This window comes from Phocoena sinus, chromosome 7, assembly GCF_008692025.1.
Source record: "Phocoena sinus isolate mPhoSin1 chromosome 7, mPhoSin1.pri, whole genome shotgun sequence".
NCBI classification, from domain to species: Eukaryota; Metazoa; Chordata; class Mammalia; order Artiodactyla; family Phocoenidae; genus Phocoena; species Phocoena sinus.
Window position 1 is genome coordinate 57931116 of NC_045769.1, and position 22950 is coordinate 57954065.

At 35.9% G+C, this 22950-nt stretch overlaps 1 protein-coding gene across 3 annotated transcripts in view; it reads left to right on the forward strand.

The window, feature by feature from the left end:
• LNPK (lunapark, ER junction formation factor) overlaps positions 1 to 22893 on the forward strand; it is an 86241-nt gene extending 63348 nt beyond the window's left edge. The window contains exons 10-14 of one of the 3 annotated variants that reach the window (XM_032638303.1): positions 9603 to 9708; positions 10979 to 11049; positions 11951 to 12121; positions 14443 to 14525; positions 21868 to 22893. In XM_032638303.1, the coding sequence (XP_032494194.1) occupies positions 9603 to 9708; positions 10979 to 11049; positions 11951 to 12121; positions 14443 to 14525; positions 21868 to 21876 (440 nt within the window). In that variant the 3' untranslated portion in view covers positions 21877 to 22893. Of the gene's footprint in view, positions 1 to 9602; positions 9709 to 10978; positions 11050 to 11950; positions 12122 to 14016; positions 14313 to 14442; positions 14526 to 21867 lie in introns of those variants that run through there. The other 2 variants (XM_032638302.1, XM_032638304.1) reach the window with 2 other exon arrangements.
• The last annotated feature ends 57 nt before the right edge of the window (positions 22894 to 22950 follow it).

Below are 22950 nucleotides of genomic sequence, written 5' to 3' on the forward strand. Positions count from 1 at the left end.
TAGATTCCACATATATACGTTAGTATACGATTTTGTTTTTCTTTTTCTGACTTACTTCACTCTGTATAACAGTCTCTAGGTCCATCCACGTCTCTACAAATGACCAAATTTCGTTCCTTTTTATGGCTGATATTACATTCTATATATGTACCACATCTTCTTTATCCATTTGTCTGTCAGTGGGCATTTAGGTACTTCCATGACCTGGCTATTGTAAGTAGTGCTGCAGTGAACATTGGGGTGCATGTATCTTTTTGAGTTACGGTTTTCTCTGGGTATATGCCCAATAGTGGTATTGCTGGGTCATATGGTAATTCTATTTTTAGTGTTTTAAGGAACCTCTGTACTGTTCTCCATAGTGGCTGTATTGATTTACATTCCCACCAACAGTGCAAGAGGGTTCCCTTTTCTCCACACCCTCTCCAGCATTTGTTGTTTGTAGATTTTCTGATGATGCCCATTCTAACTGGTGTGAGGTGATACCTCATTGTAGTTTTGATTTGCATTTCTCTAATAATTAGTGATGTTGAGCAACTTTTCATGTGCTACTTGGCCATCTGTATGTCATCTTTGGAGAAATGTCTATCTGGTCTTTTGCCCATTTTTTTATTGGGTTGTTTGTTTTTTGTAATATTGAGCTGCATGAGCTGTTTATATATTTTGGAGATTAATCCTTTTCTGTTGATTCGTTTGCAAATATTTTCTCCCATTCTAAAGGTTGTCTTTTCATCTTGTTTTGTAGTTTCCTTTGCTTTGCAAAAACTTTTAAGTTTCATTAAGTCCCATTTGTTTATTTTTGTTTTTATTTCCATTACTCTAGGAGGTGGATCAAAAAAGATCTTGCTGTGATTTATGTCATAGAGTATTCTTGCTATGTTTTCCTGTAAGAGTTTTATAGTCTCTGGTCTTATATGTAGGTCTCTAATCCATTTTGAGTTTATTTTTGTATATGGTGTTAAGGACTGTTCTAATTTCATTCTTTTACATGTAGCTGTCCAGTTTTCCCAGCACCACTTATTGAAGAGACTGTCTTTTCTCCATTGTATATTCCTGCCTCCTTTATCAAAAATAAGGTGACCATATGTGTGTGGGGTTTATCTCTGGGCTTTCTATCCTGTTCCATTGATCTATATTTCCGTTTTTGTGCCAGTACCATATTGTCTTGTTTACTGTAGCTTTGTAGTATAGTCTGAAGTCAGGAAGTCTGATTCCTCCAGCTCTGTTTTTTTCCCTCATGACTGCTTTGGCTATTCGGGGTCTTTTGTGTCTCCATACAAATTTTAAGATGATTTGTTCTTGTTCTGTAAAAAATGCCATTGGTAATTTGATAGGGATTGCATTGAATATGTAGATGGCTTTGGGTAGTATAGTCATTTTCACAATATTGATTCTTCCAATCCAAGAACATAGTATATCTCTCCATCTGTTGGTGTCATCTTTAATTTCTTTCATCAGTGTTTTATAGTTTTCTGCATACAGGTCTTTTGTCTCCCTAGGAAGGTTTATTCCTAGGTACTTTATTCTTTTTGTTGCAGTGGTAAATGGGGGTGTTTCCTTAATTTCTCTTTCAGATTTTCCATAATTAGTATATAGGAATGCAAGAGATTTCTGTGCATTAACTTTGTATCCTGCAACTTTACCAAATTCATTGATTAGCTCTAGTAGTTTTCTGGTGGCATCTTTAGGATTCTCTAGGTATAGTATCATGTCATCTTCAAACAGTGACAGTTTTACTTCTTTTCCTGTTTGTATTCCTTTTATTTCTTTTTCTTCTCCGATTTCCATAGCTAGGACTTCCAAAACTATGTTGAATGATAGTGGCAAGAGTGGACATCTTGTCTTGTTCCTGATCTTAGAGGAAATGCTTTCAGTTTTTCACCATTGAGAATGATGTTTGCTGTGGGTTTGTCGTATACGGCCTTTATTATGTTGAGGTAAGTTCCCTCTGTGCCCACTTTCTGGAGAGTTTTTATCATAAATGTTGAATTTTGTCAAAAGCTCTTTCTGCATCTATTGCGATGATCATATGGTTTTTATTCTTCAGTTTGTTAATATGGTGTACCACATTGATTGATTTGCGTATATTGAAGAATCCTTGCATTCTTTGGGTAAACCCCAGTTGATCATGGTGTATGATCCTTTTAATGTGCTGTTGGATTCTGTTTGCTAGTATTTTGTTTGAGGATTTTTGCATGTGTGCTCATCGTTGATATTGGCCTGTAGTTTTCTTTCCTTGTGACATCTTTGTCTGGTTTTGGTATCAGGGTGATGGTGGCCTCATAGAATGAGTTTGGGAGTGTTCCTTCCTCTGCAAATTTTTGGAAGAGTTTGAGAAGGATGGGTGTTAGCTCTTCTCTAAATGTTTGATAGAATTCACCTGTGAAGCCATCTGGTCCTGGACTTCTGTTTGTTGGCAGATTTTATATCACAGTTTCAATTTCATTACTTGTGATTGGTCTGTTCATATTTTCTGTTTCTTCCTGGTTCAGTCTTGGAAGGTTATACCTTTTTAAGAATTTGTCAGTTTCTTCCAAGTTGTCCATTTTATTGGCACAGAGTTGCTTGTAATAGTCTCTTAGGATGCTTTGTATTTCTGCAGTGTTTGTTGTCACTTCTCCTTTTTCATTTCTATTTTTATTGATTTGAGTTCTCTCCCTCTTTTGATTGATGAGTCTGGCTAATGGTTTATCGGTTTTGTTTATCTTCTCAAAGAACGAGCTTTTAGTTTTATTAATCTTTGCTGTTGTTTTCTTTGTTTCTATTTCATTTATTTCTGCTCTGATCTTTATGATTTCTTTCCTTGTAGTAACTGTGGGTTTTGTTTGTTCTTCTTACTCTAGTTACTTTAGTTGTAAGGTTAGGTTGTTTATTTGAGATTTTTCTTGTTTCTTGAGGTAGCATTGTATTGCTATAACCTTCCCTCTTAGAACTGCTTTTGCTGCATGCCATAGGTTTTGGATCATCGTGTTTTCATTGTTACTTGTCTCTAGGTATTTTTTGATTTTCTCTTTGATTTCTTCAGTGATCTCTTGGTTATTTAGTAACGTATTGTGTAGCCTCCATGTGTCTGTGTTTTTTATGTTTTTTCCCCTTTAATTGATTTCTAATCTCATAGCGTTGTGGTCAGAAAAGATGCTTGATATAATTCCAATTTTCTTAAATTTACCAAGGCTTGATTTGTGACCCAAGATGTGATCTATCCTGGAGAATGTTCCATGTGCATTTGAGGAGAAAGTGTAATCTGCTGTGTTTGGATGGAATGTCCTATAAATATCAATTAAATCTATCTGGTCTATTGTGTCATTTAAAGCTTGTGTTTCCTTATTAATTTTCTGTCTGGATGATCTTTCCTTTGGTGTAAATAAGGTGTTAAATTCCCCCACTATTATTGTGTTACTGTCGATTTCCTCTTTTAGAGCTGTTAGCATTTGCCTTATGTATTGAGGTGCTCCTATGTTGGGTGCATACATATTTATAATTGTTATATCTTCTTCTTGGATTGATCCCTTTCGTAGTGTCCTTCCTTGTCTCTTGTAACATTCTTTATTTAAAGTCTATTTTATCTGATATGAGTATCGCTACTCCAGCTTTCTTTTGATTTCCATTTGCGTTGAATATCTTTTTCCATCCCCTCTCATTCAGTCTGTTTGTGTCCCTAGGTCTGAAGTGGGTCTCTTGTAGACAGTATATATACGGGTCTTGTTTTTGTGTCCCTTCAGCAAGCCTGTGTCTTTTGGTTGGAGCATTTAATCCATTCACATTTAAGGTAATTATTGATATGTATATTCCTATTACCATTTTCTTAATTGTTTTGGGTTTTTTTTGTAGGTCCTTTTCTTCTCTTGTGTTTCCCAGTTAGGCAAGTTCCTCTGGCAGTTGTTTAGCTCTGGTTTGGTGGTGCTGAACTCTCTTAGCCTTTGCTTGTCTGTAAAGTTTTTGATTTCTCAGTTGAATCTGAATGAGATCCTTGCCGGATAGAATAATCTTTGTTGTAGGTTCTTCCCTTTACTCACTTTAAATACATCATGCCACTGCCTTCTGGCTTGTAGAGTTTATGCTGAGAAATCAGCTGTTAACCTTATGGGAGTTCCCTTGTATGTTATTTGTTGTTTTTGCCTTGTTGCTTTTAATAATTTTTCTTTGTCTTTAGTTTTTGTCAATTTGATTACTATGTGTATTGGTATGTTTCTCCTTGGGTTTTTCCTGTATGGGACTCTCTGCACTTCCTGGACATGGGTGGCTAGTTCCTTTCCCATTTTAGTGCCGTTTCCAACTGTAATCTCTTCAGATATTTTCTCGCATCCTTTCTCTCTCTCTTCTTTTTCTGGGACCCCTATAATGCGAGTGTTGGTGTGTTTAATGTTGTCCCAGGGGTCCCTTAGGCTGTCTTCATTTCTTTTCATTTTTTTTTCTTTATTCTGTTCTGTGGCAGTGAATTCCACCATTCTCTCTTCCAGGTCACTTATCTGTTCTTCTGCCTCAGTTTTTCTGCTATTGATTCCTTCCACTGTATTTTTCATTTCAGTTATTGTATTGTTCATCTCTGTTTGTTTGTTCTTTAATTATTCTAGGTCTTTGTTAAACATTTCTTTCATATTCTGAGTCTTTGCCTCCATTCTTTTTCCGAGGTCCTGGATCATCTTTGCCATCATTATTCTGAATTCTTTTTCTGGATGGTTGCCTATCTCCACTTTATTTAATTGTTTTTCTGGGGTTTTATTTTGTTCCTTCATCTGGTACATAGTCCTCTGCCTTTTCATTTTGTCTTTCTGTGAATGTGGTTTTTGTTCCACAGGCTGCAGGATTGTAGTTCTTCTTGCTGCTTCTGTCTGTCCTGTGGTCTGGTATTATTTCTTAATAATAAATTAAAATTTTACAGGTTAAAGTACCTGGGCTTGGTGTTTTCTTTGTGGAAGGTTTTTTTTTTTTCAACTAAAAATTCAGTTTTTTAAAGGGAAAACTACAGACTAATATCCCTCATGAACATGGATGCAAAAATTCTTAACAAAATTTTAACAAATTAAATAGTTATCTAATTCTTGTTGAGTGAGTTGTGGTAGTTTGGTAGTCTTTCGAGGAATTTATTTCATCTAACTTATAGAATTTATTGGCATAAAGTTATTCATAATATACCCTTCTTATTCTTTTAATATCTTTACTATCTTGGTTTATGTCATTTGTCTCATTTTGTTTTTTATAAATATATTTATTTATTCATTTATTTATTTTTGGCTGCATTGGGTCTTCGTTGCTACGCACGAGCTTCCTCTAGTTGCAGCAAGTGGGGGCTGCTCTTCGTTGCAGTGTGCAGGCTCCTCACTGCAATGGCTTTCTTGTTGTGTAGCATGGGCTTTTAGGTGCCTGGGCTTCAGTAGTTGTGGCGCATGGGCTCAGTAGTTTTGGCTTACGCGCTCTAGACCGCAGGCTCAGTAGTTGGGGCTCACGAGCTTAGTTGCTTCTTGGCACATGGGATCTTCCTGGTTCAGGGCTGGAACCTGTGGCCCCTGCATTGTCAGATGGATTCTTAACCACTGCGCCACCAGGGAAGTCTGTCTCATTCTTAACGTTAGTATTTTGTATCTTCCTTTTTTTTTTTCCCTGATTAGTCTGGCTAGAGGTTTATCAATGCAATTGGTCTTCTGAAAGAGCTAGCTTTTCTCTATTTTTGTATTTCCTCTTTTATTAATTCCCCCTCTGATCTTTATTATTTCCTTTATTCTGTTTACTTCAGGTTTCATTTGCTGTTTCCTTTGTGGTTCTTAAGGTGGAAGCTGAATTCATGGATTTTAGGCCTATCCTGTTTTGTAGGTGTTTAGTGGTATAGTGTTTAGTGTTATAAATTTTCCTCTAAGTATTGCTTTAGGTGCATGTCATAAATTTGACATGTTTTTTTGTTTGTTTTCATTCAGTTAAAAATGCTTTCTAATTTCTTTTTTGATTTTTCTTTAAAGCCTGGATTTTTTATATGTCTATTATTTAGTCTCCAAAAATTTGGATATTTTCATGATGTCTTTTTGTTGCTGATTTCTAATTTAATTTTATTGTTATCAGAAAACATACTTTGTATTATTGAATCTTCTTAAATGTATTGAGACTTGTTTTATACCTCATACTATCATTTGTCTTGGTGTATATTTTATGTTCACTTGAAAGGAATATATATTCTGTTCCTGTTGGGTAGAATGGCTATAAATGTCAATTAGGTCAAGTTGGTAGTAGATAGTATTCTATGTCATCAATGATTTTCTGTCTGTTTGTTCTGTCAATTATTGAGAGAATGCTGTTGAAATCTCTGACTATAATTGTGTCTTTGTTTCTTTTTGTAGTTCTGTTAGTTTTTGAAACTGTTATGATGCACATATATGTTTAGGATTATTATGTCTTCTTGATGAATTGACTCCTTGTCATTATGAAATTACCCTTTTTATCCCTGATTATATTCTTTGCTCCAGAATCTACTCTGATTGCTATTAATACAAGTGCTCCAGGTTTCTTTTGATTAGTGTTAGTGTATTTATATATTTTTCCTGTCATTTACTTTTAACCTGTTTGTGTCCTTATATTTAAAATGGGGTTTTTGTAAGTGGCATCTATTGGGTCTTGCTTTTTTATCCATTCTGACAATATTTGCCTTATAGTGAGGATGTTCAGGCCACATAAATTTAATGTAATGATTAGTATGTTTAGGTTTGAGTTTAAATCTTTTATTGTGCTATTTTTTTTTCTATTTGTCCCATCTGTTCTGCTACCTTTCTCCTGTTTTCTGCCTTCTTGTGGGTTGAGTGTCTTTTATGATTCCATTTAATTCTTTTTGTTGCCTTATCAGCTATAGTGCTTTTTTTTTTTTGTTATTTTAGCAGGTATTTTAGAGTTTGCAGTATCTATATTTAACTTGTCATAGTTCATCTCAAGTAATATACCAGTTCTCACATAGTTTACGAATCAAACTACAGTGTACTTATATTTCTCTCCTTCTGGCCTTTGTGCTATTGTTGTCATACATTTTGCTTATATATGTATTATAAACCCCAGAAGAAATTACAGATATCCCCCACATTTTGAAAGTTCACTTTACACCACTTCGCTTTTATGAAAGACCTACATTAGTACCAGTTTTCACTAACTGAAAGAAATCGGAAGAGGGTTTTCGCTTTTACAAAAAAAGGTGGAAAGCAAAAATAGCGTTTAGCGTTTGTTTTGCAGTGAGCTGTTGTAGAGGCAGCGCACACCTGAGCAGCAAGAGTGGCACCGCCAAGCTACTTCCCTGGGAACTACACTCAGCATCTCAGCATCAAGCCGCCATAGCTTTGAACTTTGTCTGTGAACATCTTCTGTGTTTTATCTCAATTTATTTTGTGCATCCATTAGCAAGATGTATCCTAAGGTAATTGCTTCTTCACTTTATGCCATTTTGGCTTACAAAAGCTTTCATGGGAAATTTTGGACAGGAAGGGAAGTCATGTATTACTTTTTCTTTAAGCCACTGATTATTTTTTAAAGTGATTTAAATAATAAATTTTATGTGTTTACCCACATGGTAACCATTTCAGCTACTCCTCTTTCTTTTGTGTAGATCCAGCTTTCTGTCTGACGTCATTTTTCTTCTGCCTGAAGGATTTCTTTTAACATTTCTTGTAGTACAGTTCTGCTAGTGATGAATTCTTTCAGTTTTGTATGTCCAAAAAAAGCCTTCATTTTTAAAAGATGTTTTCATTAATACAGAGTTCTAATTTGATAGTTTTTCTTTCAGAACTTTAAAGATACTGTTTCACTGTCTTCTGGCTTGCTTATATTCTGATGAGAAATCTGTCATTCTTATCTCTGATTCTCTGTATATAATGTATCTTTTTCTGACTGCTTTTTTTTTTTTCGGTACGCGGGCCTCTCACTGTTGTGGCCTCTCCCGTTGCAGAGCACAGGCTCCAGACGCACAGGCCCAGCGGCCATGGCTCATGGGCCCAGCCACTCCGCGGCATGTGGGATCTTCCTGGACCAGGGCACGACCCCATGTCCCCTGCATCGGCAGGTGGACTCTCAACCACTGCGCCACAGCTGACTGCTTTTAAGATTTTCCCTCTATCACTGGTTTTAAGCAGTTTGAGTATGCTGTGCCTTGGCACAATATTATTTGTATTTCTTGTGCTTGTTGATATTCTTGGGTCTGTGTGTTTGTTTACAGTTTTCATCCAATTTGGAAAATTTTTGTGCATTATTTCTTCTAATATATTTTTCTTTCCCTCTCTCTCCTCTTCTGAACTTCAGTTATATGTATACTAGGTGCTTGAGGTTGTTCCACGGCTCACTGATGATTTGTTCATTTAAAAATCTTTTTAGACTTTGTGTTTCATTTTGTATGGTTTCTGTTGCTCTGTCTTCAAGTTTACTAATTTTTTCTTGTAATGTCCAAACTGCTATTCATTTCATCTGTGGATTTTTAAATCAAGATATTATAGATTTCATCTGTAGAGATTCAATTTGGATCTTTTAAATTTTTTTCATGTCTCTACTTAACATATTAAGTCTTTCCTCTGGATTCTCAAGCATATGGAATATAGTCATAATAAGTGTTTTAGTATATTTGTCTATTAATGGTGTCATCTTTGTCATTTCTGGGTCACTTTTGATTGATTTTTCTCATATGGGTTGTATTTTCCTGCTAATTTGCATGTCTAATAATTTTTCATCTGATGTCAGACATTGTAGATCTAACCTTATTGGGTACAGGATGTTTTCATATTCCTATACAAAGCTTCTCTGATTACTTACCCGATGACCTGTGAGTTATGAAGTTTTCCACCCTGGCTGGTGGGAACATGTGATATTTTTGATGCCATGTGAGCACTGGTAGCTTTAGTATTTTGGGGCAGTTATTTCTCTGTCCTCAGGTAGTCTTCCTCATAGGTATCCTGGGCAGATCTTTGGTGTTCTTGCTCTGTGCATTCTCTCCTCTCTGGTACTCTTTCCAGTGAACTCAGCCTGTCTTGGCCTCCCCAGAGTTCCAGCTTTATCTCCTCAACTCAAGGAGACTGATGAACTTCACCTGGATTTACCCTGCCTGAGTTGCTACCTGGAAACTCTCTCCAGGCAACAGATTGGGGGCAGTTGGCTGTTGGGAGTTGGCAGTGGGCTCATCTTATTTGCTTTTTGTCTTTCAGGGATCTTTATCTTACATTGCCTGATATCCAGTGTCTTTAAAACCATTGCATCATATATTTTACACAGTATTTTAGTTGTTTTAGGTGGGAAGATTAAATCTGACCCTGGTTATTCTATTGTGGTACAAAGTGGAAGTCCCCTAGTTTATTATTACATAAACTTTTAAGAGTCTGAGCATTTTAAAAATTAATTTGTACAGAACTCAACATAGCTTTATTCCTTAATAGATTATGTTCCTGGTTCTAATATAGCACATGTATAAATATATTTTTTGTAGTGCAGTATTTTCAATGAAAATTTGAACACAGAGGTTCATAACAATATTATTTTTGTTCTGTTAAAATCATTTAAAAGTTCTGACAAGCATAGGTAGTTTTTGGCAACTGAATTCAAGTTTAAATGTATTTTATACATATAAGTTATATATATATTTATTTATTTACTAGGTCTTCATCCTCCTGGTCCACCTTTAGCAAGACCTATTCTGCCCCGAGAACGAGGTGCTCTGGATAGAATTGTTGAATATTTAGTTGGTGATGGTCCACAGAACAGGTAATGTTTACTAGGGTGGTAGAAAAATGAAAATGAAGGAAAGCTTATTGGTTAGGGTATGTGTGTGTGCACATGCACTAGATGTTCTACAACTTTGTGGTTCTTGTTTCCTGGTTTTAGAACATAATGGAGTATTTTATAGCCCTGCAAAAGAGTACATATTCAATTATTTTTCAGTAGTAGCTTAAAGTATCTAGATAAAACATTTAAAAATGTATTATATATAACAGAAAAAATATTGTAACTCTGCTATGTTATAACCATACTATAAGGTGATTTTTAGGGAAATTGAATCATTTCATTGACTCTTTTGAACTTGAAGAGCATGTAAATAGTGAAAAGTTGGTAGGTTGTAAGAAATGGAGTTTTACAAATGTGAGTACTGGACTTGATGGTGATAATTTTAATAACAGTGAGGATAATTTCATGTATTTGGCACTTACAGTTCCAAAATGCTTTTCCAGGTATTATCTTAATTGATCCTTATAATAACTCTAGGATTATAGGTATGATGTGAGCAGAGCAATTGTCATAGTATAGACTTTTAAGTAATTCTTAGGATATTCTTAGAGTAGATATTTGACAAGGTTATTGGTTAATATTATCGTTTTAATAAAGGGACTAGAATTTAATGTTAATGTAAAAAATTATATGTTATTCAAAACAGATAGAATGTTGTTTGATAGGGCCAAGTATTTGTTAAGTACATATGCAGAGAACAGAAAGATTACATAAGTAGAAAATGCAGAAGATGTTTAAGTGTAACTGGGATAGATACAGGAATCGTGATGTATAGAAATTAACCTTTGGACTGGACTAAACAAGATTAAATTAATTTCTTTCCTACAAGACATCTCAGAGGTTTTAATAATACTCACTGTGAATCTCTAAGAGGTTTCATTTTTTCCAGTCTTAATCTGACCACAGATTTGGGGTCTGTCATCCCCAGGAATATATGTTAGAAAACATTAAAATTTAAGTGTTCTGTTATCAAATATGTTTCTGCTTACTTAGTAAGAATATTTTCATTTGAGTGTTTCTTAGTTTATTTTTAATTTGATGTATAAATTATATTAGTTGAAATTTTGACTGTTAGCATGTTTAAAGAATATTGTTTATTGTTTTATAAGTAATATCTAATCTACTATGACATGTTTAGCTATATTAAATGCTATGTACTGTGTACTTTAGCTGTGATGGCTAAAGTAGCCTCTCCCGTGGGTTTTATCTGCATTTGTAACTTTTCTGTTCATTTTTCCTTTTGGTGTAGGTATGCCCTTATATGTCAGCAGTGTTTTTCTCACAATGGCATGGCTTTGAAAGAAGAATTTGAATACATTGGTAAGAATTATTTGGCAGTTAGATTTAAATGTTTTAAATATTTCATTCTATGCCAATTCCCATGTAATGCCATTTTATTTTAGGTATTACTGTTTATATGTTGTTCAGGCATATTGTAGAACACAGAGCAAAGTAGGAAAGACAACTCAGGTTTTTTTCTTCATACAGTATACAGTTGTTCTTTTTTTTTGCCATGCGGTACGGCATGTGAGATCTTAGTTCCCTGACCAGGGATCGAACCCACTTCCCCTGCATTGGAAGCATGGAGTCTTAACTACTGGACCGTCAGGGAAGTCCCTAGGCCAGTTGTTCTTAAACTTCACTGTGCATCAGAATGACATGAAGAGCTTTTAAAAATTGTGATGCCCAGGTCCCACCTACAAATAATCTGCTTTAATTGATCTGGGGTGGGGTCCAGGAATCAGCATTTTTTTTAAAGCTCCTCAGAATATTTTTATGTGCAGCTACTAGTACTTAAAAATATTGAACTAAATTAATTATGCTTCTCAAGTATGACATACTACATTTTTTGGGTCAAGTGAGCAAAATTCTGGATTTTAAGATACCTAATGATTCTGGTGACTAGAAATGTAATTTCTGTAACACATTTAGATCATTATTAATATTGTTTTGCTATTAGTTAACCTGCTATGTAATTTATTATCTTTTCTGCTTTAAATTGATATTATAATTTTAATAATTAGAAAGTATGCTTTAAAATAAACTTTGGTTAGAACACCTGCCATAATATTATTAAAACCACGAGTAATTTCACAAGGGCTAAGTAACTTTTGAAGGTTTCTTTGACTGCTTGTAAAAGTAATCTTGAGAGTTACTTGATTAGTCCTTAAAATTTCTTTGGTTTTATGATTTTTGTTTTGTTTTTTTAAATTCTCTGCAGCTTTTCGTTGTGCCTACTGTTTTTTCTTGAATCCTGCAAGAAAAACCAGACCCCAGGCTCCAAGACTTCCAGAGTTTAGTTTTGAGAAGGGGCAGACTTTAGAAGGCTCAAGCACAGTTGGTTCCTTGCCCTCAGGAAGTGTGATTTCATCAGAGAACCAGATAAGTGAAGGTATGAATATGTTAATTAAAAAGTTTTGTCTCTTAATAATGTTTTAGACGAGAATGGATCAGATTTTGCAGCATGCGTATATCAGCTGTTGTTCTGATACTGTGGCCTCCTGTGCAACTGGTATGATGTATTTCTGTTTTTTTTTTTTTTTTTTTTTTTTTTTGCGGTATTCGGGCCTCTCACTGTTGTGGCCTCTCCCGTTACGGAACACAGGCTCCAGACGTGCAGGTTCAGCGGCCATGGCTCACGGGCCCAGCCGCTCCGCGGCATGTGGGATCTTCCCAGACTGGGGCACGAACCCGTGTCCCCTGCCTCGGCAGGCGGACTCTCAACCACTGCACCACCAGGGAAGCCCCTGATGTGTTTCAGTTTTAAAATATAGGTTATATTGTGTTAAGCAGCATCTAGAAATAGCTAGGTAAATATTATTTATGGAGTTACCTCTTTTTTTTTTTAGATGTTGGGGGTAAGAGTTTATTAATTAATTTATTTTTGCTGTGTTGGATCTTCGTTTCTGTGTGAGGGCTTTCTCTAGTTGTGGCAAGCAGGGGCCACTCTTCATTGCGGTGCGCGGGCCTCTCACTATCGCAGCCTCTCTTGCTGTGGATCACAGTCTCCAGACGCACAGGCTCAGTAGCTGTGGCTCACGGGCCCAGTTGCTGCACGGCATGTGGGATCCTCCCAGACCAGGGCTCGAACCCGTGTCCCCTGCATTAGCAGGTGGTTTCTCAACCACTGCGCCACCAGGGAAGCCCTATGGAGTTACCTCTTTTAATAACTGTTGGGACATTTAACTAGTAATGTTTTCATGGAATTATTTTTCAATTTACTTAAATGAAGCAGATTATGAGAATTATGAAACTACTACTCATAAGGGTAAATTTCTTATAAGCTTTGTAATTAACATTGATAAAAATAGGTTTGTGCCTACTATTTCAATGAATAGAAGTTACTCGAAAGCCAGAAACTTTGGAGTTGGAAAGTCAGCCTTACATTCTTTGGAAGACTATGTTGACAGGACTGGTGTTCCTTTGAAACAAACAATTTATTGAGGTCCACAAGATTTAACACTGATGATGAATGCCTTTGTTGTAAAACAACCTTATTTTACCTTTTTTTTTTTTTTTTTTTTTTGCGGTACGCGGGCCTCTCTCTGTTGTGGCCTCTCCCGTTGCGGAGCACAGGCTCCGGACACGCAGGCTCAGCGGCCATGGCTCACGGGTGCAGCCGCTCCGTGGCATGTGGGATCTTCCCAGACCAGGGCACGAACCCGTGTCCCCTGCATCGGCAGGCAGACTCTCAACACTGCGCCACCAGGGAAGCCCAAAACAACCTTATTTTAGAGAAACTGAAGTTATCAGGATTCATTGAGTTTTAGAACTTATCTTTTAATTCTGTTTTAGGAATTCTTGAGGAAGTTTCATGAAAAAATGGAAAAGATGAGATGGAAAATCTGACTATTAATGGCCAGCTATTTCTTGTTATTAATATTGAGTGAGGAGCTGCTTGTTAAGCAGCTCTGAATTATGAAGATTGCTAAAATTATGTCAAAGGCCCTGATATTTTGGTGCTTTACCTGGTACAGAAAAAAGAAATCCATATGGGAAGTTTAGTTCACATAGTTTAAGTAGTAGTCAGTATGCATCTTTTTAACTTCTTGAAATTATCAGTTACATATATTTGATTTCTTTATAAAATCACTGAGTAGTAGAAAAAGTGCTTGAACTGAGAATAATATATGAGGCAGTGAATTTTCACATATCTAAAGTTTAGTATGAAACTTTGAGTATCTTTTTTTTTTTTTTTAACTTCGAAGAATTGGACCTAAAATATGTGTGTTGACTTGGGCTTGGCTTTTGGCTTACTAACAAATATCAAAATGAATTTGAATACAGATAGCCATGACAAGAGGCCTGTGTACTTCCAACACTGAATCAGTGCATTCGTCTTCTCCAAGTCTGCAACATCGACTCCAAACACAATATCAGACTTTTTCTTTTGCTTAAGTCATGCTCTGAGCTGCATGCTGTCACATGCAAATCATCTGCTTTGCCATTGCAAGCCTCTTGGAACTGAAAATTAAAGAATTCCATACTGAAGATGCCTAGAGGAAAAATTGGAGTACTTTCCATGAGTAACCTTGCTTATGAAAGCTAAAGTGAATATTTGAAAGCCAATAGTTGGGACAAAAGAAAAGAAAAAACAGCCAACAAAATAGATATCTTGATAATGAGTACCGTACTTTATATCTTCTGCTAAGGTCAAGATGCACAGTTAGCAAAACAACACCCAGCTATACCTTTCCTTCTCATCTAATCTAGGAGGAGCAATACCCCAGATGTCTAATTTTCTGTCAGAAATCTCCGGAATGAAGTCTAACTGTCTCAGAGTCAACCCTAATAAGGTAACGTTAATAGGTGAAGACATTGAGGCAGGGTCTGATAGTTCCACAGTGCTAGAAACTGAAGAGATTCCATTTGGTTAAGGTAGTCTGTAGAGTAGTAACTTCTTCATTCTTCTGTTTGGATTCATCAAAATGGCTATTATGAGCACCTTTTTACTTCTTTGGCTTTCCAGAAGACTGAAAATTTTTTCAAAGACTCCTGTCTCAACACTGTTGCTATACAGTTATCAATTCCAAGCTGGATTCTATTAGTAAATGACAGGAAGTATTTCTGATGAACGGATGAAGCTGCATTCATTTGAACGCTGGTAGCGTACCTTTATGATTAAATTGAACTATGAAGTAAGGAGCATATCATCTCAATCAGCTACTCTCTCTGCTGACAGCCAATGTGATTAAGGGCTTAGATTGCTGATTTCTACACTTTTGACGTAGAAACTTGAGGTCTGAAAGAAAAACTTTCCTGTTTTAATATTTATATATTTTTAAAGTATTGAAATAGCTCCTTGAAATTGCATTACTGAATTTACAGATGGAACCAAAAGGTAACTTTCTTCCATCTGAATTTTTTTTCAAAAAATATTCCACAACCATTTATATAAATCTAGAGTTAATAGAAGAAACCTTTTTTTTTTTTTTCAATTTATGGTGCAAGACTTTGAAATTAAGTTTTGTCTTGATCCTGCTACTGGAAGATTTTGTGCTTAGGATGAGGCACAAGGCTTTTGAAATTTTTGGACCACTCTTTAGAACAACATATGAAACCTTGGAAAGTTTTCATCAAAGAAGGAGACCTAGAAGAAATTCCTCCCATTAATTGCTCATTTGAATTCCTAGTATTTTTTCTAGAACTGTGTATACAGATGCTTGGTAATACACTATTAGAGAAAGCAAGATACTAGGATTGTCATTTTATCTAAAAGCATACTAGATGTGGTATGCCAAACTAATGAACTGGTTTTTGGTTCCTCAGTTTCTTTTACTGTGAAATGAATAGTACAGTAATATTTGAGTCTCTGCTAAGCCATGTTAAAGTGGGTTTATTAGTTTTGGTTTTTTTAAAAGTGTATTTTCCAAAATAACTGATACATAGCATTCTTTTTGTTAGATATGGTAATAATTAGAGTACAAGGTTTCTACACTGTTAGTATTTTAGTAAAGTGATTTGGAGTTAGCATGTTTGAAAAATGTTAATATCGTTTTCATTGTTCAGTTATATTTGGCTAGACCTTATGTAATTATTTTAGTAGAATATAGCTTTTATTCAACTGGAAATAACTTGCTAATAATAAAACTCATGGCATCTAATCAGTACTATCAAAAATAGTGATTAAAATTTATATAAGGTGAAATTTATCTTGATAATCTGATTTCTACTCTTCCTTTCTTTTAAGCAATATACTGTTACCATTAGGTTATGTTGAACTAGGGAAAATTCTATTTTTAGTATTGCTTATTATGATGCTCTAGGAAATTGAACTATTTGATAATATAAATTTTATTGAATTCTGTGTATTTATCAGATCAAAAAAACTTATACCTTTATTTATATTTAGCTATGTATAGCTTACTCAAGATGTAAACTTGCCTGTAGTATGGTTTTGCATGTTTGTTTTAGACATATAGATCTTTTAGCCTTTTGATTCCTTTTTCTAAAACACCTTCACCTAATAGTTTTACATTATTACTTAATAATGACATTCTAAAGTCTCATCTAATGGATTTGTTCACCAATGGTAAATAATTACACAACATTCTGTGTGTTAAAGATAAGCTGTTTTTTCATAGGTGGTTATCATTTATTTGAATTTTGTTCGTTGAACCATTGAGTTTAGTTTTGGGATGAAATTCATGTCTTTGATCCTCAAATATAAGTTGGCCATTTTTCTTAAGGCAGAAAAATCTTGCAAAAACTGTTTGTTTAAAATCTGTGAGTTCAACTCTATGACATAAATCACAGCAAGATCCTTTCTGACCCACCTCCTAGAGTAATGGAAATAAAAACAAAAATAAACAAATGGGACCTAATGAAACTTCAAAGCTTTTGCACAGCAAAGGAAACCATAACCAAGACCAAAAGACAACTCTCAGAATGGGAGAAAACATTTGCAAATGAAGCAACTGACAAAGGATTAATCTCCAAAATTTACAAGCAGCTCATGCAGCTCAATAACAAAAATACAAACAACCCCATCCAAAAATGGGCAGAAGACCTAAATAGACATTTCTCCAAAGAAGATATACAGAATGCCAACAAACACATGAAAGAATGCTCAACATCATTAATCATTAGAGAAATGCAAATCAAAACTACAATGAGATATCATCTCACACCAGTCAGAATGGCCATCATCAAAAAATCAAGAAACAATAAATGCTGGAGAGGGTGTGGAGAAAAGGGGACACTCTTGCACTGCTGGTGGGAATGTGAATTGGTTCAGCCACTGTGGAGAACAGTATGGAGGTTCCTTAAAAAACTACAAATAGAATTACCATATGACCCAGCAATCCCACTACTTGGCATATACCCTGAGAAAACCAAAATTCAAAGAGAGTCATGTACCAAAATGTTCATTGCAGCTCTATTTACAATAGCCAGGACATGGAAACAACCTAAGCGCCCATCATCGGATGAATGGATAAAGAAGATGTGGCACATATACACAATGGAATATTACTCAGCCTTAAAAAGAAATGAAATTGAGCTATTTGTAATGAGATGGATAGACCTAGAATCTGTCATACAGAGTGAAGTAAGTCAGAAAGAAAAAGACAAATACCGTATGCTAACACATATATATGGAATTTAAGGGAAAAAAATGTCATGAAGAACCTAGGGGTAAGATAGGAATAAAGACGCAGACCTACTGGAGAACGGACTTAAGGATATGGGGAGGGGGAAGGGTGAGTTTTGACAGGGCGAGAGAGAGTCATGGACATATACACACTAACAAACGTAGTAAGGTAGATAGCTGGGGGGAAGCAGCCGCAAGGCACAGGGATATTAGCTCGGTGCTTTGTGACAGCCTGGAAGGGTGGGATGGGGAGAGTGGGAGGGAGGGAGGGAGACGCAAGAGGGAAGACATATGGGAACATATGTATATGTATAGCTGATTCACTTTGTTGTAAATCAGAAACTAACACACCATTGTAAAGCAATTATACCCCAATAAAGATGTTTAAAAAAAAAAAAAATCTGTGAGTTCAAAGACAAATTGGCCATCTTAATTTAACCAATTTCCTTTGGGTAAGTTTTATAGTCTGTGCATATAGTAGGTACTGATGTATTAGCAAGGCAAAAAAAAAATTTTAAGTTATTGTAAAGAGGAATAAGAAGTAAGAATCTAAATCACTAAAATATGAGGGGTTTTGGAAGGCATAATCTAAATAGAATCATGTATTTTGCTGTGGAAGTTATGTGTTTCTTTTGGAGATATATGAAATTGTTTTGCTAGACCATTCTTTAATTTTCTTGGAAAGTTATTCTTTTAAGAGCTAGAATAAAAACCTAAAGGTAAGGTGATCTTCTTAGATGTTTTTGCATGTGTGTGGTTTACAGGTGAGGCAGTGGTATTCACTGTACAGTTACACTCAGTTTTACGAGTTTGAGCTCTGTTTAGCTGAACTGAAGCTTTGCCCAAACAAGTGGAAGCCAGTTGTTACAATTTTGTGGAAAAAGCTTCTCTCTCAAGGATATTGGGGTGGGAGTTGGGCAGGGGTAGGAGTCAGGTAAGGAGCAAATCCCTTGGGTAATTTTTGTTTTATCACATTGTGATCTATTGTTTTCTTGGCATTACAGATATCAAAGGTGATTTTTAAAATTTTCTTACAGATTGAATTAGGTCATTCATATAACTTGCATCAATTTTAGTCTTAACTGGTGCCGCACAGGGAGAGAGTAGGCCTGTTTTTTTTTTTTTTTTTTTTTTTTTTTTTTTTTTTTGCAGTACGTGGGCCTCTCACTGTTGTGGCCTCTCCACTTGCGGAGCACAGGCTCCGGACACACAGGCTCAGCGGCCATGGCTCACGGGCCCAGCCGCTCAGCGGCATGTGGGATCTTCCCGGACCGGGGCACGAACCCGTGTCCCCTGCATCGGCAGGCGGACTCCAAACCACTGCGCCACCAGGGAAGCCCAGTAGGCCTGTTTTATTAGTGTGAACATAAAAGCTGATTTCTCTTTTGGTATTTTATGCCCAAATATTGACATATACTATAATGTATTTTATACCACCAAGCTATTTTAAACTTCACAGAAAAAATTCACTGTTTTTATTAGACTAGGCAAATGATACCCCCCACACACAGAAATAAAGTAAGTACTTGGAATATATTTAATAAACTTGTTATAAAGCTCTGTGGTTTAGTTATTAAACTGATATGTAATTAATTCTCTGTTAATCTTGCACATCTAGTTTACTTCAAGCTTATTGGGATGACCTCTCACAAAATGGCATTGGCATCCAGACACTGAATATCTATGTCATTTAGACTAGCTGATATCTGCATTATAGATACTATGACACATACCAAATTTTTGTAGTGTTAACTGCTATTAAAATTACTTTTCTAAAAATTAACCTGGGGGAAGAAAACTAGTCATTACTAGGCTTTTTGATTGTTCTCCAGCCCTACTCATCATTTCACCAGTTTTTAGTCCTCTCTATATTTTTTGAAATACAGTGCAGTATTGATGAGCAAGTTTTGTATATAATGCTATTTTCTAATTATGACAGCACATGGTATTTCTTAGAATTCACCTCTATAGACATTAAAAAGTTAAGTATTATAGTTCTTCTCTTTGTATTAACTACTTCTTTAAGATCCCAGAATTTTTAAATTAAATCGGATTTGACTGGGGATGTATCTGTTTCTGAAAATAGTTACATCACAGAGCTTTAATATGATAAACAATGAACTTTGATACCTCTCCTGTTTTTTGTTTTGTTTTGTTTTTTTGTGGTACGCAGGCCTCTCACTGCTGTGGCCTCTCCCGCTACGGAGCACAGGCTCCGGACGCGCAGGCTCAGCGGCCATGGCTCACGGGCCCAGCCGCTCCGCGGCATGTGGGATCCTCCCGGACCAGGGCACGAACCCGTGTCCCCTGCATCGGCAGGCGGACTCTCAACCACAGAGCCACCAGAGAAGCCCATCCTCTCCTGTTTTAAGTTTAGTACTGAGGCAGTCTGTCAAACAGAATATGACAAACTATGTGGTCCTATGTTCACTTAAGCATGTTTATTGATGAGTCCTGAACTTTGAGCTTTTTGTTTTTTCATTTCATGTGACTTTATTGGAGGGCTTACTAAATTATAACCACTTGTAAAGTTCTTGGCAGGTAAGTATTGCTCTATGGCCAGAGAGTTGTGGAAAACCATGACTCTTAAAATTCTACTCTGGATAAATATGTGAAAGTAGAATTACAAATGGTTAGTGACTCCTGAAATTTTCCACTGAAGAGCTTGCTTGCCCTTATAGCAGAAATGATCTGTACATGTCCATAGAGTTTCATTTCACTTTCTGCTTTTTCTTTGAGCGCTGGAACATTCAGGTAACACAACTCAAATGACCTACTGCTTTTCTGCTTTGGATTTTTGTAAGATTCCAAGTGGTGCAGCAGTGCCATTTTAAGCTCCTTTTAAGATAAAACTAGCATTTTTGTGATATGTGAACATTCCTCACTACTTTTTGTGAGCATGTAAAATTTTCATACAGTAAAACGTCATTAACTTGGATGTCCCTAACTATGCAATTTTGGCCTTTTGTTCTATATATAAAAAGAGAGAGGGCTTCCCTGGTGGCGCAGTGGTTGAGAGTCCGCCTGCCGATGCAGGGGACACGGGTTCGTGCCCCGGTCCGGGAGGATCCCACATGCCGCGGAGCGGCTGGGCCTGTGAGCCATGGCCGCTGAGCCTGCGCATCCGGAGCCTGTGCTCCGCAACGGGAGAGGCCACAACAGTGAGAGGCCCGCGTACTGCAAAAATTAAAAAAAAGAGAGAAAGAGATTATAATTAATTCTGTAAACGCGTCTAAGATATCTGTTTTAAATATAATTTAAAAAATATTTTTCGACTCTTGTCATAGAGTGTGTGATATATAGATAATTTGTATTTATTAAAACTGATATGATAAAACCATGCATTTGTAAGACCTCCATGTCAGTATGTGTGCGTATAGCACATAATTTCTTTGCAAAACTATTAATTAATTTTATTTAGCAAAATTCTGGCCTGTACTGTGTAAGGAACAAAACTAGAACTTTTTACTAGTGTAGACTGACCTATCCTCCAGATTTTTTGAATCAGTAACATTTGTAGTTTATTGCAAGGGATCTTCTGTGATGGTGTGAAAATCAGCTTATTTGCTTAGCCAATGTAGTTTAACCATATTTCTCCTAACAATAATATTAGTTGCTGTTTATTACACAAACACAACAAAGAAACACCTCAAAGTTAGGTTTTTATCTTTGATTTGGAAATTGGGTGGCTCGAAGCTTTCTGCTCCTGTCATTCCCTTTCCTATCCCTTTCTATAAACTTTGAAGAATTAAAGTTGCTATTATTGTTATTATTAAATTATTATTAAGAGATTTGAATTTAATGAAACTCAAAAGAGAGTTTGAAGGGAGTAAGTTTTCAGGTAGGAACCATAGACCTTACTTGGCCTCCACTGTGGAGACAGGGAGGGGCAAAAGACCCTTCCCTTTCTCTCCCTAGCATTCAAGGTATGTAGCATATTCTGACCCAGAGGTTTAAATCCTGAGGACTTGTCTTGCAGAGGGATGAGGGAAGATTTGTCATGCCTTTGGAAAAGGTGGATCCAGACCTCCCCAGTCATGGATAATAGAGATGTAAATCAGTGTGGGAAATCACACCACATACACACACACAAAGGTACACATTTACACATTGGTCACAGCGTTGCCTGGACGCAAGGGAGACCAGTTCCTTCAGGAAACATAATCTGGGAGTTAATACATTTGCTTTTTTTGCTGGGATGTTGTCTTATAGCACATAATTCTGTTGGGACTTTGATATATTTGGACATTCAACTTTCAAATCCATCTTGAAGTTCTTAAATATTATGAAAGTTCATATATATCATGAACTATGGGTCTTTAGGTAAAAGTATGTTTATGGGTTTGTTTCCCCAGAATTTTTTTTTTCCTTTATTCATACCAATTCATATATGGTATGCTGTAGGGAGTTAAGTACATATTTTTTAAGATTTTAAGGTTAATGTTAGACCATTCTACTGTTTCTTAGTCCATGTTTGCATGTGCTTATCTTATTTAGTAGTTTTAACATTTGGGTATACCTAAAGTCTTGACTCTTTATCTTTTCAGAATCTTTAGAAGAACAAGACGCTCTAGATAACAGTACAGAGCAGACAGATGACAAAATACCGGATACAGAGCAGACAGACCCAGTGATTGAACAAGCATCTGGCACAGAGAAACCAGAGGAGAAGCAAGAAGAGACCGAGAATGAGGAAACCTCAATGAATAAAGCCAAATCAACAGTTCCCAGAGCTGATGCTATTCCTAATCCTGAACTAAGTGGAGAATCTTCGACAATATAGTAAATGCTTCCACGTGCCTTCAACTGGATATTTGTAGTCTTGTTGATGTCAGTTATTGCTTTCTTAGGTGGTGCTTTCTTTTTATTTTCCCCCTCTAAAGACATGCTTGATGTCATCTGAATTTCAGATTGCCTAGCTATTTCAATATGTCTAAGTTATGTCTACTGGCTATTAAAATTAAAAGCAAGTGATATCAGTAAAGTAAAATCCTTTTTAATGTATAAAACCCACACTGTTTAGACAGGTTTTAGGTATTTTTTTCCATTCTAAATGTAAACAAATATGATAGCAGTTTTGTTTTTTATTTGTGACCTGTAAATACTATCCATTTTGACATAGGAAGAACTTTGGTTAGTAATAAGTTCTAATAGCGTTTGTTTTAAGGAATGAAACTCAATTAAGATTTTTAATAATACATCATTAAAATGGATAGAATTTTAACTCTTGAGATATTTTCCAGGGGGTAAAATGTCTATTTAGGCATTTATATTAAGAGCTATGAAAGTTATTACAGTGACAATATAGGCATTGGTATGAATTCTCAGTAAGAATGCAGTCGAACAGTCAAGTGCAGTGTTACTTTTGATGTCTCTTTTTTTGCACCTGGGCCAGAGGTACCTGATATTTATAATTAGCTTATGTTTACATATTAACATATAGGAACTATCTCTGCACTTAACTGTACTTGAATTTTGAGCATTATTTATATTTGTAAAATAATGATGATATTATAAGTGAATTTTGTGCTCTCGTGTATTTTGTTAAGGAAAATAAAGATGATGTGGCAGCAGTTTCTTTTTGTTAAATACCTAGACTTCTTCAGACAGTATCTTCGTGGCTGACATGG